At 43.1% G+C, this 18,547-nt stretch overlaps 1 protein-coding gene across 7 annotated transcripts in view; it reads right to left on the reverse strand.

Moving 5' to 3' along the window:
* Window positions 1-18,547, reverse strand: part of LOC129177557 (diacylglycerol kinase zeta-like) — a 174,013-nt gene that overhangs the window by 45,980 nt on the left and 109,486 nt on the right. For all 7 annotated transcript variants that reach the window (XM_054768814.1, XM_054768805.1, XM_054768830.1 and 4 more), the window contains 4 exons: window positions 17,779-17,845; window positions 11,938-11,978; window positions 8,394-8,536; window positions 7,564-7,650 (listed from right to left, as the gene is read on the reverse strand). In XM_054768814.1, the coding sequence (XP_054624789.1) occupies window positions 7,564-7,650; window positions 8,394-8,536; window positions 11,938-11,978; window positions 17,779-17,845 (338 nt within the window). The remainder of the gene's footprint in view (window positions 1-7,563; window positions 7,651-8,393; window positions 8,537-11,937; window positions 11,979-17,778; window positions 17,846-18,547) is intronic.

The following is an 18,547-nucleotide window of genomic DNA, read 5'->3' on the forward strand; positions in this document are numbered from 1 at the left end:
AGAGCAGTTGAACAAAGAGAGAAGAAGATCATGAAGTCCTGGGTGCACTGCCCATGTGCCAAGGTGAAATAAAAAAAAGTATAAGAATCCTTACTCTATGATGTCAACACAGCATTGCTAAGTATCCCTACCAAGGACATCGCCCAAACCAATTGGCTGATATATGCAGCAGTATCAGTCGTCCTAGAGATGTTTGATGAGTTGCATGAGTTGCCGTAGGGAGCAAGAATTGATGGAAGAGAAGTTGAGAGGCAAAAATAATGGTGACTGGAAAGAAGTCAAGGGTTTTAGTTGTGTGTTTTCTTGTTCAAGGGTAGCGGTGAGGTGACCTTGCTTGACTCACTGTCCTTGTGTTTGTTTGGGCCGGTGCATCAGGTTGTTTTTATTTTGTCACTTTGGGACACTGGAGGGGTTTAGGTGTTTTTTTTCTTAGTTTTCCCCAGCCAGTGAAAACATAAAAATATATTTAAAAAGGGAAAACGCAACAGTGAATATTTCAATAAAATCTGTTGACTTGGCTTTCACGTCTCCTGTGTCCTCCTTAAACGGCACGTTTTTCATCATCATCCACAAATCCTTATGTGAAACATGACCACGTTTTTTCCTTTTCTGTGCATTCTAAAGAGACAAAATGAGTTAGCATGTGGGAGCTAACAATGCACGTAACAGGACTCACCTATTTTGGCTATAAAAAAGTAAAAAAAACAGCAACAATGTTCCATTTACATAACTGACCTGTATATATATTCACCAAGCATCCAAATGTGCAAAATGCAAATTCTAGCAATTTTTCAACTGGTCTTAAGATTTTGATCAGGAGTGTATATTAACCATGCTACAGCGATATTGTTATTGTAGAAGCTAACGTGAAAAACTATATATTTTTTTTGGTGTAGCAACAACGCCTCGCTTGTCTCATCGTCACTCACAACGCCGAAAAATGCTAACTTGTTTTCTCTCTTTAGAACTCATAGAAAAGGGAAATAAATGTGTTTATCTTTCACATAAGGATTATAGATGGGCAAAAATTCTGAAAAAGTGCAGTTTTCTTTTAAATATGTGTTACCTTCGGGTCGTAACAGTTTGGTTTGGTTTGGTTTAATTTGATTTGAACATGCATGAAGGTTAGAATGAAATACATCACATGAATCATCATTTCACAGTAACGAGATTGTGTTTAATCTGACAGTTTTGAATTAAAGGAACTGTATGCAGCGGGTTCCTCCAGCAGTCCAAACATTCGAACGTACTGCTAGCATGGATGCCGACTAACACACACAAGCACAGTAGTATGTTTGCTTTTTTGGCCAAATTTAGCTACTAACTTTAATTTATGTAACAAAATGACCGCAAATTGTTGATCTGAGATTACTTGCGTGTGTGTGTGCATGCACATGTATACGCGCCATGAACCACGCCATGAAAGCCAGTTATTTTATTCGAGCAAAAACAAATTACGACAATTATTATGCAGTATAATTTATAGTTGTGAAAAATATAGTCATTTTTTTGTTCTGTTCTTTTAACCCACTTATTGGTAAGATATGCATTGTGTTCTTATACTGTATGCTGTACGTTGATGTTGTACTTCATCGTCTGCAATAAAAGTCACACATTAGATTAGATTCAGCTCCAAAAACCCTCCCCGTCTCTCCTTAATTGGCATTGTTCGCTCACGATGAAGAAAGCTAACAAGTCAAATCTATAGAACCATAATCCAGGTTTAAGATATATATGCTCACACACTTGTTAAACACATTTTAAATAAAATGTATAGGTCCTCACCAGTAATGAATGATAATGAAAAATAATGAACAGAAAAGAGAGAATTTGAGTCACAGTCTAGCCTGGTCATCAGGCTAACACTACAACCACGTTTCAATCTGTTGTGGGGCCGCCTCCATCTCCCTCTGAACAGGCAGTTGGTAGTAAGCATTCTCTGCAGGCCGCTGAGGATAAGCGGCATAGAAAAAGGATGGATGGATGTATGCCGCTGGGTCGCCCTGCTCGTTTCTCTAATGCAAAATCTACATAATCCACACCGCTGTTGTAATTCCATTAACGATTTGTGATAATATACAGGTGGTGCTACCAGATGGTAGTTTACGGCGTTTCGTGTTACGCCGTTTCATGGATACGAACGCGCTCCCAGCTGTCTCAACCATCATCAAAGGTAAAGATGGTATTGTAATGTGTCCCTGGCTGGACGTTGTAAGCACACTATGCACTATGCACACTTTGCACTATGTCGGACGACTTCCTCTAAGCAGTCAGAATCAGGTAAATCAAACAATGGATGACGTCTGTTTCATGCCATTGTGACCGAGGGTTGCAGGATGCCCGCTGATGTCGTGGAATTTTGGTGTAAATAAAGGACGGGAGCCCCGGCTACAGGATGTCAGTTATATACACAGCACGTCTCTTAGCAAAAGTTAAGACACCTTCTCAAGCCATACAACACACTTTGTGCAGTACATCCTGTTTACTTATGGTAACAAAATAAGGGTGTCATAAAAAATTGCTTACACCAACATTGAGACAGAAGAGTATACTGGTGCTAATGTGGTATATAGCTCATAAACAAACCTTTTCCACGCCTTCTAAAGAGAGAAAAACAGCTAGAAAACAGCTAGCATGTGGAAGCTCACAATGCACGTAACGGGACACAACTATTTAAACTATAAAGCCCTAAAATTTACTATTAGCTTCTTCATCAGTTATTATATAGTAATTATTACCGCTGCCAAACGCATCAAGCGCAGCACAGAGGTTGTTTTTTTGCCGGCATTATCTGTTTGTGTTTTTGTTTGTGTTCAAAATAACTTAAAAAGTTCTGAATGGATTTGGATGAAATGCTCAGTAATTGCCGGAAACGGGATATGGAAGAACTGATTACATTTTGGATGTTATCTTGATCACCGTCTGGATCCAGGAATTTTTTAAAGCATTCTTTAACATTGCAAGATAGGGCCATTTTCGGTATTTGTCCATACCAAAAATTGGAAATTGCAATTGGGAAAAAAACACGACAAGTTTCCAACAGGTTCTACAAAATAGACTGATCCAAAAAATGCAGGACTATTATTTTGGTGTGAATCACAATATGGGGTAAACTATATTACACCAATAAACTATAGGACACCAATCTGTACTGACGAGGAAACAAGCATATGAACAACTACGAATTGACAACCAAATTATCTGTAATGTATAAGCCCACATTGTTGCGCTTGACTGGCAACCAGTCCAGAGTGCACTAGAAGTCAGCATACCCCCCAACCTTCGTGAGGATAAGCGGCATAGAAAATTGATGGATAGATGGTATTAGCCCACATTCCATATTTTGTTTATACACGGCTAGATGGACTGTGTTGTGATATCATGTGCTATGTGCTCCATGTATCAGAATGATCCATCCATCCATCTTCTATGCCGCTTATCCTCAATAGGGCCAGCTGATTTCGGGCGAGAGGCGGGGTACAACCTGGACTGGTCGCCAGTCAATCGCAGGCCACATATAGAAAAACAACCATTCACTCTCACATTCATAGGACCTTAGGACACCCTAGCGGTCCGTGTCCTCTGCGGCTCGGGATCTGTTTTGTGTGTCCCCCTCTGCGTGGGGTGTCATAATGCAGCTTCCAGGTGTTGAGGGAGTGACCACAGTGTTGGTGTGTGTCCTGATTTATCAACAGTGTTATCATGTTGTATGATGTTGATGCAGCATTAAGATTACTAAGAGTTATTGTCAATCTGTTCACCGTTATCGTTAACAGACTGTTTTGATACAGTGTCACTGTGGCTGGTAATCTTATTTTGTTATTTCCATTATGGTCTTTATGGCCGTAATAGACATTTGCTGATGTAGTCCTGTTGTTTGTTTCAGTTGCTTTGTTATTGTTGTTGCAATTGTTGTTGTTGCTGGTGTTGCTATCTCTGTATTGTCCCCCCTCTTGTCCCCGCACTCCCCCCTCTGTCTTCTTTTCTCTTTCTCTCTATCCCCTCCTGGCCCGGTCAGGCCTCTCCAAATTTGCATAACAATAAACAGCAAATGAAGTCAAATAAAATCTATGAAACAGGAGAAGAGCATCTTACACTTTTCCCTGGCTGAGAAAATCTGTTTGGCATGTGCTGGGTGGTGGAGGGCGGCCCCTCTCCTTTCATGCATTCTCAGTGACAATTACACGCTCACCCACTCGTGCACCTTTATATATATGAAGACTTGCACACATACAGAGATACCTGTACACACGTACATATGCACACCCACAGTACATACGTACTTCCCCACATTACTCACTGAGTTAACCAGGATGTTATTATGTTGATGCTTTTATTACAGCAACGGTGATGTTAGCAATATGATTATAGTTATTACAATTATGTGCATTACAGTTATTGTCATTCTGATCACTATCATAGTTAATAATTTAATTACTACTATTATGTGTGACTGTTTCAATTCAGTATTGTCATTGTGGTTGTTGATATTTTACCCCTTCCGTCAGGGTTTTTATAGCCGTCACAGACATTTGCTGATGTAGCTCTGTTTTGTTTCTGTTTTCTTTTCTCTACTTCTCTATCCCCTCCTGCTCCGGTTCGGCCTCTCCAAATTTGCAACATAAAAAAACATCAAAGTCAAATAAATAAATAAATTCTAAATGAGAAACTAAAAGTAAAGTTATTATTTAGGGTTCCTACAGCTTAGATAAGTGACAAGACCTTTGTCATGTAGTCCAAGTAGGTGTGTCTCGTGACGTGCATTGTTTGCTACCTCTACAACTGTTTTTCTCTCTTTAGAAAACTCATAAAAGAGAAAGACTTGCATGCTCAAGTTTAAAAATTCTGAAGTGGTTCTCACACTTTTCCCTGGCAGAGTAAATCTGTTGAGCACGTGAGGGCATTTATATCAACAATACTATCTGCCCTAATGGCTGTACAGGACAGGGGGGGAAAAAAAGAAAATCTGTTTAGCATGTAAGGGCATCAAGATAAAATATATCTGCCCCAATGGTTGGACAGGACAAAAAAACAAAGAATCAAAATCACAGTGACTTACTTGATGGACAGTTGTCAGTCTGGTCCAAATGGTCTGTCTTTTCCAGTTTATTTTGGGTAGGTGGAAGAAAAGCTTCTATCACTGCATGAGCATGAGCTTAGCATCCATACATCTCAGCAATGATTCAAATAACTAGTTGATTAAATCATCTGGAATGGCAAAGAAAACAGCCTTGCACAACTCTATCCTGATTGAGTCTAGTCCTCCTCATTTCATCTTTGTATCTGAAACACGACAAAACCAGAGGGGTGGGGGTGTTTGTGCCTTATTTAGGGACAATATACTCACCCAAAAGTTGTCATTTGGGCTTTTTTCTTCTTTTGAGTATGTGTTATTCAAAATGGTGTTAAAACTTACTTCCGTTCTTCATACTACCATTTACAAAGCACCACAGATTTGTTTTATTGCCGAGTGTACCGAATTACCTTCTGTTGTGTGCACTGATTTGGACTGTTTGGTCATTACAGGGGACTTGAATGTGCATGTGGATGTAGCCAATAACAGCATGCTAAAGAACTCATTGCTGTCCTTGAAATGTTTGGTTTAACTCAGCATGTGACTGAGCCCACCCACAACAGAGGGCACACTCTTGATTTGACAATTACTAAGGGTGTTGGTGCTTCAAATGTGAATGGTGTGAATGTTGCTTTATCTGATCACTTTTGTGTTTTCCTTGACCTGTCTGTTACACTCAAACCAGCAGTTGGGTCTGCAGTTGTTCAAGGAAGACTCATTAATGACAGCACAGGGACACAGTTTATAGCAAGGATTAGGTTTGAAAACACCCCGTGTTCTAACGTTAATAATCTGTTGAGCTCTTATACAACAAGTGTTGTTTTGGATACCATTGCTCCTGTCAAGGTTAGAATGGTTAAAAGCAGGCACAGGGCACCATGGAGAAATGAAGTGTGTCACGGCACAGAAAAGGGAGTGCCGGAGGGCCAAACAGAAATGGCGCAAGTCAAAGCTCCAGGTTCATTATGAAGTTTACAGATAAAAGCGATATGCTACATGCTTTACATAGAACAAGGGAGAGTTATTTTTTCTGAAATCATTACCAACTGTAATAACAACGCTCGTATACCGTTTGCTACACCTAAAAGATCGACAAAGTTTCCAGTTTCACTGCCCTTACAACTCATTTCTACATCTAAGTGCACTGAGTTTGCAATATTCTTTCATGACAAAGTTCAAGGTATAAACAAATGCAATAATTTCCACAACACAAATAATTATTCTGCAGCCAGCTACAAACCTCGAGCTGACACATTTCACACCTGTCATTGACAAAACAGTCAAAGAGATCAGAACATAACGTTCAATTGTTCAATCTGCATGTGCTTCCTTTAGGCCATATAATATGCTGCAATGTGTCCTACCACAACTATGCATACTACACTCAAAGCAGGTGAACATGGTCCTTCAGAATTACTTTGTCACTGCATCAAACAGATCAGTGTGTGGATGCAAAACAACTTTCTCCTCCTAAACTCAGACAAGCGCATGGAAGGCATACACAATATTAATTATTCTTATTATGTTTGTTATGTTCTGTCTTTGTAGCATGTTTGTCCTTTCAAAGGAAAATATAATTTCTACCGTACATTATTTTGGTATGTGACAAGGCTTTTGTCCAACCACAATCTGACCTTTATGCCCTAATTAAATGATAAAAGTCAATGTATGATACAATACTTTATTTTGATATAATAAGCCATTTGTAATTCTAAATGAGAAACTAAAAGTAAAGTTATTATTTAGGGTTCCTACAGCTTAGATAAGTGACAAGACCTTAGTCCAAGTAGGTGTGTCTCGTGACGCGCATTGTTTGCTCCCTCTACAACTGTTTTTCTCTCTTTAGAAAACACAAAAAAGAGAAAGACTTGCATGCTCAAGTTTCACATAAGGACTTTGGACGATGGGCAAAATTCCAGAATAGTGCAGTTTTCCTGTGTGTGTGCCTGCAGCATCACACACTCACTAACACATAAACAACAGCATACGGTATGTGGAAATGTTTTTTCATAGAGAAGTTCAGGCGTTTCATCCCAAAAAATAAACTGTGGTTAGCGCCCTCATTTAAACCATGCAATCTTTGATGAACCTGTCTCTTAAAAGCATCAGATTCGAGAATCATTATGAACTGGAATCAAAACGAAGAATCAGAATCAAACTTTGAATCGTTCAAATTCAATGCCCTACCCTACACACAAATATACGCTGTATAAATGTGTCTTGTCATTTATCTTTCTGTTAATAAAATACAATAAAAAATTGGCATAGTTCAGACATAGTAGCAAATGGCTATTTGTCATGATTAATTAATTTCAAAAGTGTGATTCATCTGATTAAACTTTTTAATCATTTCACAGCCCTAATTATTATGAAGTGGAAACATTAAAAACCTTGATTCTTTAAAAAACATGTTTCTGTTTAAAGTGTAATTATTATTAATATTAAACATCCATTATGAAAAGATGTGTCAAACTGAGGTGGGTCCTTACTTGGGAGAAGAAGACGATGATAGAGGAAGAGATGAAGCCACGGGAAAGACAAACACATCATTGGAGGTCTGACTCAAGCTGCTTTCCCTTAAGATTACAAAAAACAGTTTATGTGATGGTGGTTAGGCCAGTGTTTTTAAATGACACATGTAGAAACAATGCACACACAGTGATAATATTTTGATCCCATGCAGATTTTGTAAGTTGATCTCCCATTTTAAACACATGACCAGTCCATAATTTAGGTAGGTTAGATTTTTATTTCATTTGTTTTAAGCAGACCGACAGACGTACAAAAAAATCCTGAAAAAAACTATTTGTATTTGATTGAGTGAAATAATTATTTTATCTCCCTCTTTTTGAATTTGTCAGCAAGAAGCTTGGTGACATAGAGACCATTGACAACAGTCATGTCTGGAGCCCCATGCATGATTTCACTTCGTGGGCTAAGGGTGATTCTGAGAATCCTGAGGGATCAGCCCAGAATTACACGGGAGCAGCTTGTTAATTATCACAAGGGTGCTGGAACACATTCACCAAAAAAAAAAAACATTGCTAACACACTTCGCGATAATGACTGCGATCCTGCAGTACTCAAAATTCTTTTTTAGGACTGTTTCACTGCTAAGGGTAGAGAAAGACTTCAATGCATTGAGAGGACGATGACAAAGAACGTTAAAATAAAGCTATGCAAAATGCTGTTTTTGTCTATGTAAGGGGTTATACTTCCAAAATTTACAGGGGCTCAAATAATCATTTCCCCTACTGAATGAGACTGACTCATGCCACACTGAATATGTCCGCAGGTTAAAGGACGATATTCTACTTACCCGTTGTTCGCAATGTTGGATGAAGGATGAACCAGATCAGGCACGGCAGTTGGCGATGTGCCAACAGTCATTGTCACCACCAGTTCAGGGTCAAGGATGAAGAGTTCCTCGTGAGAGATTTCAGATACATAGTTGAGATGTTCCTGATGAAACAGGAGACTTAATGCAGAGGAAAAAGTACAGTATTTTCCGGACTACAAGTCACTCTGGAGTATAAGTCGCATCAGCCAAAAATGCACAATGAAGAGGAAAAAGACCATATCTTAAGTCACACTGGACTATAAGTCGCATTTTTGGAGGGAAATTTATTTTATAAAATCAGACTTTTCATCTTGAAAGGCAAGTTACAGTAATAACAATAAAATGGACAACAAAAGGTTAAATAGCTGTGGGGCCCGGCCGGGCTCAGCCCAAACAGGCCACACGGGATCTCCCCCCCGTAGGCCCACCACCTGCGGGGGCAAGCATAAGGGTCCGATGCATTGTGCTTTGGGTGGCGGTCGAGAGCGGGTGCCTGGGCGACCTGGTCTTCGGCTGCCAAATCTGTCGTTTGTGCGTACGCACCAAACGGCAGTTCAAAGTTCCCAGCCTTCTTGGAGTCCATCAGACGGGTGCTCGGGAGCACCTCAACTAGTGACTCCGTCGTTTTGCTGGGAGACTTCAATGCCGAAGTGGGCAATGACAGTGTGACCTGGAGGGGCGTGATTGGGAGGAACGGCCTCCCCAATCTGAACCCATGCGGTGTGATGTTGTTGGACTTCTGTGCTAACCTCAGTTTGTCCATCACAAACACCATGTTCGAACATAAGGATGTCAAGTGCATATGGCACCAGGACACCCTAGGCTGCAGGTCTATGTTCGACTTTGGAGTCGTATCATCAGACCTGCGTCCGCATGTACTGGACACGTGGGTGAAGAGAGGGGCTGAGCTGTCAACTGATCACCACCTGGTGATGAGTTGGATTAGATGGCGGGGAGGATGCCGGACAGACCCGGGAGACCCAAACGTGGAGTGAGGGTGTGCTGGGAACATTTGGCAGTCTCCTGTTCGTCGAATCTTCAACTCGCACCTTCGGCAGAGCTTCGCCTGCATCCCAGGGGAAGACGAGGATATTGAGTCCGAATGGGCTCTATTCCGTGCCTCCATTGCTGAGGCAGCCGATTGGAGCTGTGGCCGCAAGGTAAACGGTGCCAGTCGTGGCGGCAAGCCCCGAACCGAATGGTGGACACCAGAGTTTCAGGCTGCCGTCAAGCTGAAGAAGGAGTCCTATCCAGCATGGATGGCTTGTGGGACTCCTGAAGCAACTGAAGGTATCGGCAGGCCAAACGGCACGCGGCTTCGGCGGTGGTCGAGGCAAAAACCCGGGTGTGGAAGGAGTTCAGTGAGGCCATGGAGCACAGCTTTCGGTCGGCCTCGAAGAGGTTCTGGCAAACTGTCCGGCTCAGAAAGGGGAAGCAGTGCAGTGGGGACGGGGGCCTGCTGATCTTGACTGAGGATATGGTCGGACGGTGGAAGGAATACTTTGAGGCCCTTCTCAATCCCACTGACATACCTTCCATGGAGGAAGAAGAGTCTGAGGACACAAACACGGACAGTTCCATTACCGTGGCTGAGGTATCTGGGGTAGTCAAAACGCTCCCCAGTGGCAAAGCTCCGGGAGTGGACGAGTTTCGGCCTGAATTCCTCAAGGCATTGCCAGCAGTAAGTCAAGTCTGTTTCCGGGGAACGTTGGCCTCCGCCAAGGTTGCCCTTTGTCACCAACTCTGTTCATAATTTTCATGGGAAGAATTTCTAGGCGCAGCCAAGGTGTCGAGGGGGTCCAGTTTGGTGGCCTTAGGATCTCGTCTCTGCTATTTGCAGACGATGTGGTCCTGATGGCCTCAATGAGCTGTGACCTTCAGTGTTTACTGGGACGGTTTGCATTTGAGTGTGAAACTTCTGGGATGAGACTCAGCACCTCCAAATCTGAGGCCATGGTTCTCAGTTGGAAAAGGGTGGATTGCTCCCTCCGGGTTGGGAATGAGGTCCTGCCCCAGGTGGAGGAGTTCAAGTATCTCGGGGTCTTGTTCACAAGTGAGGGAAGGCTGGAGCGTGAGGTCAATAGGTGGATTGGCACAGCGTCTGCAGTAATGCGGTCACTGTACCGGACCGTCGTGGTGAAGAGAGAGCTGAGCCGGAAGGCAAAGCTTTCAATTTACCGATGGATCTACAGTATGTTCCCACCCTCACCTATGGCCATGAGTTTTGGGTTGTGACCGAAAGAACAAGATTGCGGATACAAGCGGCTGAAATGAGTTTCCTCTGTGGGGTGGCTGGACTCACCCTAAGAGACACGGTGAGGAGCTCGGTCATCCGGGAGGAGCTCAGAGTAGAGCCGCTGCTCCTTCATATCGAGAGGAGCCAGTTGACGTGGCTCGGGCATCTAGTCCAGATGCCTCCTGGACGCCTCCCTGGTGAGGTGTTCCGGGCATGCCCAGCCGGGAGAAGGCCCCGGGGCAGACCTAGGACGCGCTGGAGAGATTATGTCTCACAGCTGGCCTGGGAACACCTTGGTGTCCTCCCGGTGGAGCTGGAGGAGGTGGCCGGGTACCGAGAAGTCTGGGCTTCCCTACTGAGACTGCTGCCCCCGCGACCCGCACTCGGATAAGCGGAGGAAAATGGATGGATGGAGGTTAAATAGCTGTCTGTTAAAGTAACGTGAATAGGCGGTATATTAACGTAACATACTGTATTAAAACAACCCACAAAGTCATCTATACAGTATTCAGCGCTTTGGCACCTATCTGGGCATGGAGACATAACTGCACTGTTGACAAGTCTCTCCCAGCACCACGTTGTTCAAGCGCCCATTTGTGAGGTTGTTCTTCCAGTTGTGGCCATCTAGCTTTTAGCCCGTGATTAGCATTTTTTGTTTCCTACATCGCAGTTCGAGTATCCTCCGATTAAAGCAGCTCCCTCAAAAGTTTCTCGTTCACTCCAAACTTTCTTTCTGCTGCTCAATTACCGTTTTCGGCTGCATATTTCACTACTTGCAGCTTGTAATCTGCAGAATATGATTTTCTTTTTGGGGACATTCATGGTCTGTCTTTCACAGTTGTCTTTATAAGTGCCGTGTGGTGCTGTGAACAGGCATGCTGTGATATCTTCATATATCAACTAAAAAGAGAAAAACGTATCTCTTGTTTGGGAGGCTTTATTTCAGAGCGGGCGGCAGCATTTTGTCTCTAGCATAGTGACAGCACAACTGACAGCTCCTCCATACAACAGACATACTCCACAGATGCCAAACACATTAGTGCCATCTAGGGGCATTGAAGTGTAACAACATGACACACACACTACACCCTACAATCCTGGTACATAAGCCTAGAGCGCCCTCTCGCGGCTGCCAGTGTGAAAAAAGACATATAAGTCGCCCCGGAGCACAAGTCGCAGGGCCAGCCAAACCATGAAAAAAATGTGAATTATAGTTGAGAAAATACAGTATACTACATGCCAATCTTCACTCAAAAGAAACCATCAAGGGATCAGAGATAGACATACCTGTGCTCTGTCTATCCTGTAAAAACGATCAGCTGTTGTAGCTGTGGAAGGAAAGACAAAGTTTTAAACTAGAAAGTGTTGCAAAGCACTATTTCACAAAAATACTCCCTCCTTACAGGCACAAACAGTTCTGGCTTTTTCATCACTGAACTCTACAAAGGTCCACTATGCTGCAACTACAGCTGAGGAGGTATAATGTTAGCTAGTGATAAGAAGTACAGTGCCCTCCAGAAGTATTGGAACAGTGAGGTCAATTCTTTTCTTTTTGAACATTTTTGAGTTTGACATAAAAAGATGAATATGAGATCAGACAGCAACATTTCAGCTTTTACTCCCAGGCATTTACATATTGATCGGATGCACAACTTACAAGAGAGCAACTTTGTTTGAACCCATCCATTTTTCATGTGAGCAAAAGTATTGCCGCTTGTCACTGGCATTTTGTTCAATAAATAAATAGCACTGAATGTCTAAGTTCAGTTTCTCTACAGCCTGTGTAAGGTCTTTAATATAAGTGTGATCATTATTCTTAATAATCGGACAATAAAATACAGAAACATGTCATACACGGAGACGCTGCAGTACTCGCCTTATCTTGAAGCGGTGCAGGTGGGTGCATAAAAAGGAAAAGCCAGCATTTTTTTTTTTTTGACAAATCAGTGTAGCACCACTGGAGCGCACCAAGTCAAATGTATTGAAGATATTTTTATGTTCTGCTGAATAAATGAATGAATTTGACTGCCAAGATGGAGGATTACACAGTGGTTTGCCCCCTGCCTGATTTCTTTTTTTTTTGCATGTTTGTCACACACTTAAATGTTTCAGATCATCAATATTTTAAATAATTTAAATATTAGTCAAAGACAAAACCACTGAACACTAAATGCAGTTTTAAAATTAAACTTTTTTATTATTAAGGGAGAATAAAAATCCAAACTTACATGGCCCTGTGTGAAAAAGTGATTGCAACAACTGCAATCAAGTACTTTGGGATAACTGGGGATAATGAGTCTCTTACAGCACTGTGGAGGAACTTTGGCCCACTCATCTTGCAGATTTTTTGTAATTCAGCCACAATGGAGGGTTTTCGAGTCTTTTTAAGGTCATGCCACAGCATCTCAATAGGATTCAGGTCAGAACTTTGACTAAGCCACTCCAAAGTCTTCATTTTGTTTTTCTTCAGCCACTCAGAGGTGGACTTGCTGGTGTGTTTTGGATCATTGTCCTGCTGCAGAACCCAACTTCATGTCAGCTTCAGGTCACAAACAGATGGCCGGACATTCTCCTTCAAGATTTTTTAGTAGACAGCAGAATTCATGGTTCCATTTTTCACAGCACGTCTTCCAGGTGCTGAAGCAGTAAAATAGGCCCAGACCATCAAACTACCGCCACATTTTACTGTTGGTATGATGTCCTTTTCTGAAATGTGGTGTTACTTTTATGCCAGATGTAATGGGACTTTCGTCTCGTCAGACTACACAGTATTTTCCAAAGGTCTTGGGGATTATCAAACATTAATGTTCTTTTTGTTCAGCAGTGCACTCTGACAAGCAGGCCATTTTTGCCCAGTGTCTTTCTGATGGTGGAGTCATGAACACCAACCTTAACAGAGGCAAGTGAGGCCTCCAGTTCTTTGGATGTTGTTGTGGGGTCTTTTGTGACCTCTTGGATGAGTCTGAGCTGCGCTCTTGGGGTAAGTTTGGTTGGCCGGCCACTCCTGGGAAGGTTCACCACTGTTCCATGTTTTCGCCATTTCCAGACTGTCCATCCATCTTCTATGCCACTTATCTTCAGTAGGGTCACGGGGGTATGCTGGAGCCTATCCCAGCTAAGTTTGGGCGAGATGGGGTACACCTTGGACTGGTTGCCAGCAAATCACAGGGCACATATCGAGAAACAACCGTTCACACTCACATTCATATCTACGGACAATTTAGAGTCGCCAATTAACCTAACATGCATGTTTTTGGGTTGAGTACCCGGAGAAAACCCACGCATGCACGGGAAGCACATGCAAACACTACACAGAGACGCCCAAGCGGTTTTGGCCCCCTAGGTTTGGATTTTTTTCTCCCTTAATAATAAAAGTTCCATTTAAAAAGTGCATTTTGTGTTCAGTTGTGTTGTCATTGAGCCATCCATCCAACCATCTTCTACCGCCTATGTGAGATCGGGTCGTGAGGGCAGCAGCCTAAGCAGGGAGGCCCAGATTTTCCTCTCCCCGGCCACTTCGTCAGCCTGAATTAGCGGTCCGATACCCCATAATCCCGGGGTACTTCCCACAGAATTCCTCGAGGAACACCGTCGAATGCCTTCTCCAAAGCCACAAAACACAGACTGGTAGACTGGTTAGACAAACTCCCATGCACCCTCAAGGACCTTGCTGAGAGTGTAGAGCTGGTCCACAGTTCCACGGCCAGGACGAAAACCACACTGCTCCTCCTGAATCAAAAATTCAACTATCCGGCGGATCCTCCTCTCCAGAACCCCTGAATAGACCTTACCAGAGAGGCTGAGGAGTGTGATTCCACGATAGTTGGAACACAACCTGGTCTGCCAATCCAGAGGTACTGCTCCCGATGTCCACGCGATGCTGCAGAGTTGTGTCAACCAAGACACGCCTACAGCATCCATGGCCTTAAGGAACTCCGGGCGGATCTCATCCACCCTCGGGGTCCTGCCACCGAGGAGCTTTTTGACAACATCAGCAACCTCAGCCCCAGAGATAGGATAGCCCACCGTGGAGTCCCCAGGCTCTGCTTCCTCATAGGAAGACGTGTCGGTGGGATTGAGGAGGTCTTCAAAGTATCCTTTCCACCGATCCACAACATCCCGAGTCGAGGTCAGCAGCACACCATCCCCACCATACACGGTGTTGACTGTGCACTGCTTCCCCCTCCCGAGACGCCAAATGGTGGTCAAGAATCTCTTCAAAGCCATCCAGAAGTCGATCCCCATGGCTTCTCCGAACTCCTCCCATGTGCAAGTTTTTGCCTCAGCGACTGCCAGAGCCGCAGATCGCTTGGCCTGCTGATACCTGTCAGCTGCTTCCAGAGTCCCATGAGCAAAAAAGGCCCAAAAGGACTCCTTCTTCATCTTGACGGCATCCCTCACCACTGGTGTCCACCAACAAGTTCTGGGATTACCGCCACGACAGGCACCGACCACCTTACAACCACAGCTCCGATCAGCTGCCTTGACAATGGAGGCACGGAACATGACCCATTCAGACTCAATGTCCGCCACCTTCGTTAGAACATGGTCGAAGCTCTCCCGGAGGTGGGAGTTGAAACACCTTCTGACAGGGGACTCTGCCAGTCGTTCCCAGCAGACCTTCACAATGCGTTTGGCCCTGCTAGGTCTGACCGGCATCCTCCCCCACCATCGGAGCCAACTTAACACCAGGTGGTGATCGGTTGACAGCTCCACCCCTCTCTACACCCGAATGTCCAAAACATATGGCCGCAAATCCGATGATACGACCACAAAGTCAATCATGAAAGTGCGGCCTAGGGTGTCCTGGTGTGGACATGTGGACACCCTTATGCTTGAACATAGTGTTTGTTATCGACAATATGTGATGAGCACAGAAGTCCAATAACAAAGCACTGCTCAGGTTCAGATCAGGGGGGCCGTTCCTCCCAATCACGCCTTTCCAAGTCTCACTGTTGCTGCCAACGTGAGCGTCCCCCAGCAGAACAGGGGAATCCCCTGAGGGAGCACTTTCCAGTACTCCTCTACAGTAGAGACTCCAAAAACTGCCAAACCGCAGTTCAGAATCTGCTGTTTGGCGCATAAGCACAAACAACATTTAGGACCTGTCCCCCACTCGAAGGTGGAGGGAAACTACCCTCTCGTTCACCTGTTTAAACTCCAACATACAGGCCACAAGCCGGGGCGCAACAAGAATTGCCAGCCCTGCCCGTCTCCTCTCACTGCTGGCAACGCCAGAGTGGAACAAAGTCCATCCCCCATAACAACAAGAGGACTGGTTCCAGAGCCCTTTCTTGTGCGTTGAGGTGAGTTCATTTATATCTAGCCGGAACTTCTCAACCTAGTGCACCAGCTCCTCAGGGAGGTGACATTCCATGTCCCAAGAACTAGTTTTTTTTTTTTAGCTGAAGATTTGATCACCAAGGTCCCCCCCTTTCGGCTGCCACCCAGCTCACTCTGCACCCAACACCTTTGGCCCCTCCCATGAGTGGTGAGCTTATTGGAGGGGGGACCCATGTCATCTCTTCGGGCTGTGCCCGGCCGGGCCCCATGGCCGTCGGCCCAGCCACCAGACACTGGCCATCGTGCTCCGCCTCCAGGCCTGGCTCCAGAGAGGGGCCTTGGTGACCCATGTCCGGGCAAGGGAAAACATGGTTCAATGTTTTTTTTTCATCATTGAGGTCTATTGAGCCACACTTTGTCTGGTCCCTCACCTAGGAGCTGTTTGTCATGGGTGACCCTACAAGCCCCCCAAAAACTTAGCTCCTAGGATCATCGGGACACGCAAAATCCTCCACCACGATAAGGTGGTAACTCAGGGAGGAGTGTTGTCATTGATTAATATTTAAATTTATTTGATGATCTGAAACATTTAAGTATGACAAAAAAAATACATAAATAAATCAGGAATAAATCAAACTCACGGATCAGACTTTTACAATTAAGTATCAGAACTTTTCTTGGAGACGCATATGTGCTTCATACACAAATAAAAGGCAAACCACAGTTGTTTTTCAGTCAATGAAAAAGGAAATTAATGGCATTAAGAAGTATTTGGTTAAAAAAAAAAAATGTCAAAGTGAAATATTTTTTCTTGTTATCCTCTTAATGAGCAGCCAGTAGTAACATAGTAGTAGTAGTAACATAGTAACATAGTAATAACATAAAAAAGACTCCAAATGTGTCAGTGCCTCACAGGCCATGAACCTTACCACATCACTGATACTCTGAGCTGTAAAGATATAATTGTAATATTGCATTTTACAATTCAAAATTATGCCAAACTTTTATGTAGACATTTCATATATTAAGGTTTTATTATTTCCTTTGATATTTCGTTTTCTTCTTCATCTGTACTGTTCACATATTCGCCAACATTTCCATTTTCCTTTTTTTGGCTCAAATTCCACAAGGATGCATTCCTAATATTGTATTCGATGCTTATTTTTCCCCAACAAAGCCTCTGCAGAATGAGGTTAATATTCATCATATTCACTGTTAAATGTGATTTTATTTAACTATACTGTTATTGTATGTTGAAGTTACAGCACAGATGTCTGAAAATAAACTTTTATCAAACAAAATGAAGGTTTGCCAGCATGTGGAATAACAGATTTTAAAACACCTAAATGTAATGATGGCTGCTTTGACAGGAGTCCAATGTGTTTGACAATGTCTTACATGCCAGCAGTGTTTATCAATGTCAGGAGGCAAACCTTTCCACGAGCAAATGGTGGCAAATTGAGCTGCAGCTGTTAACGAATGAAAATAACAAACTGCGTGGGTTGACTCTCTTGCAGCACATCTGATCGGCTGACAGCATGAAACTTAATTTAAGCAAAGTTACAGCAGCCTCCAGGAAAGGTAAACAATATAATATAAGAATAATAATCCGTTTTTCAAAAAAGCTCTGCTGATTAAAAAATGTTGTTAAAAATATGTACAATCATGTTCATTTTTTTATTGTCATGTATTTCGGGTAAGATTAAAATGTACTGACAGTCTTGTTGTTGAAGACAGTGTGAGGACATGTTGGTCTTCATGCAGACATTCAGGTCCTCTATTTGCTACAGCTATAATTAATACTCTCAACGGAACAGATTGATCATTGTGTGCTGTGTAACTTACAGTCAAGGAAACACCACTTTGGGGACAATCGCTGTGAGGACAGATTCTTCATCTTGGCAGTGTCCTCCTAAAGACAAATTAAAACAAATTTAAAAATGCTATCAAAAGCTAAAGAACAATACCATAATACAGGCAGCCACTTCATTAATAAACCTTGAGCAAAATGACATATCGCTCATAATTATGCCTTTGCAAAGCGCATTAGGAATGCAACTGAAACATTCGTTGTAGATCAAGAAGAAGATCACACGGAACAAATCCCTGTTAGTCTTAGACTGTAAGTTACAAACAGAGTGTGATGTATTCAGAGAAAAAAAAACTATATGAACTCCTGCTCTGTACTGCACTGTCGGATTCCGCTGACACTGATCCAAACATTGCTGTCGGTCCACAAAGCAAAGATGAAATGAGCAACAGGGCTTTAGTTAGAGAGACCAAAAAGTCTGGATTTTCTATCAATTTCTCCCCAACCCGCTGATGCTGTCGATGTAAGTCACAACATTGTGTTCACTAATAAGTTGCTGAATTCTATTTTAGTGTGGCCAGGCATTCATTGCACAAGGCACCTCTACTGGCTAGTGTGAACAAACATCCTGTTTTCCCATGACATGTCCTGTTTTCATGCCCTGTCCTGTGCGTAAAGGGATTTATTATTATTTTTTTTTAGAAAGTGATGAAAATGTCCTGGTTTTCATTGTTTTTTTTGTTGGGCCATTAAATTGACCAGCATTAAGGCATGCTGCTGCATACTAAAGATATAGACATGTTG

Source organism: Dunckerocampus dactyliophorus, chromosome 1 (assembly GCF_027744805.1).
Source record: "Dunckerocampus dactyliophorus isolate RoL2022-P2 chromosome 1, RoL_Ddac_1.1, whole genome shotgun sequence".
Classification (NCBI taxonomy): Eukaryota; Metazoa; Chordata; class Actinopteri; order Syngnathiformes; family Syngnathidae; genus Dunckerocampus; species Dunckerocampus dactyliophorus.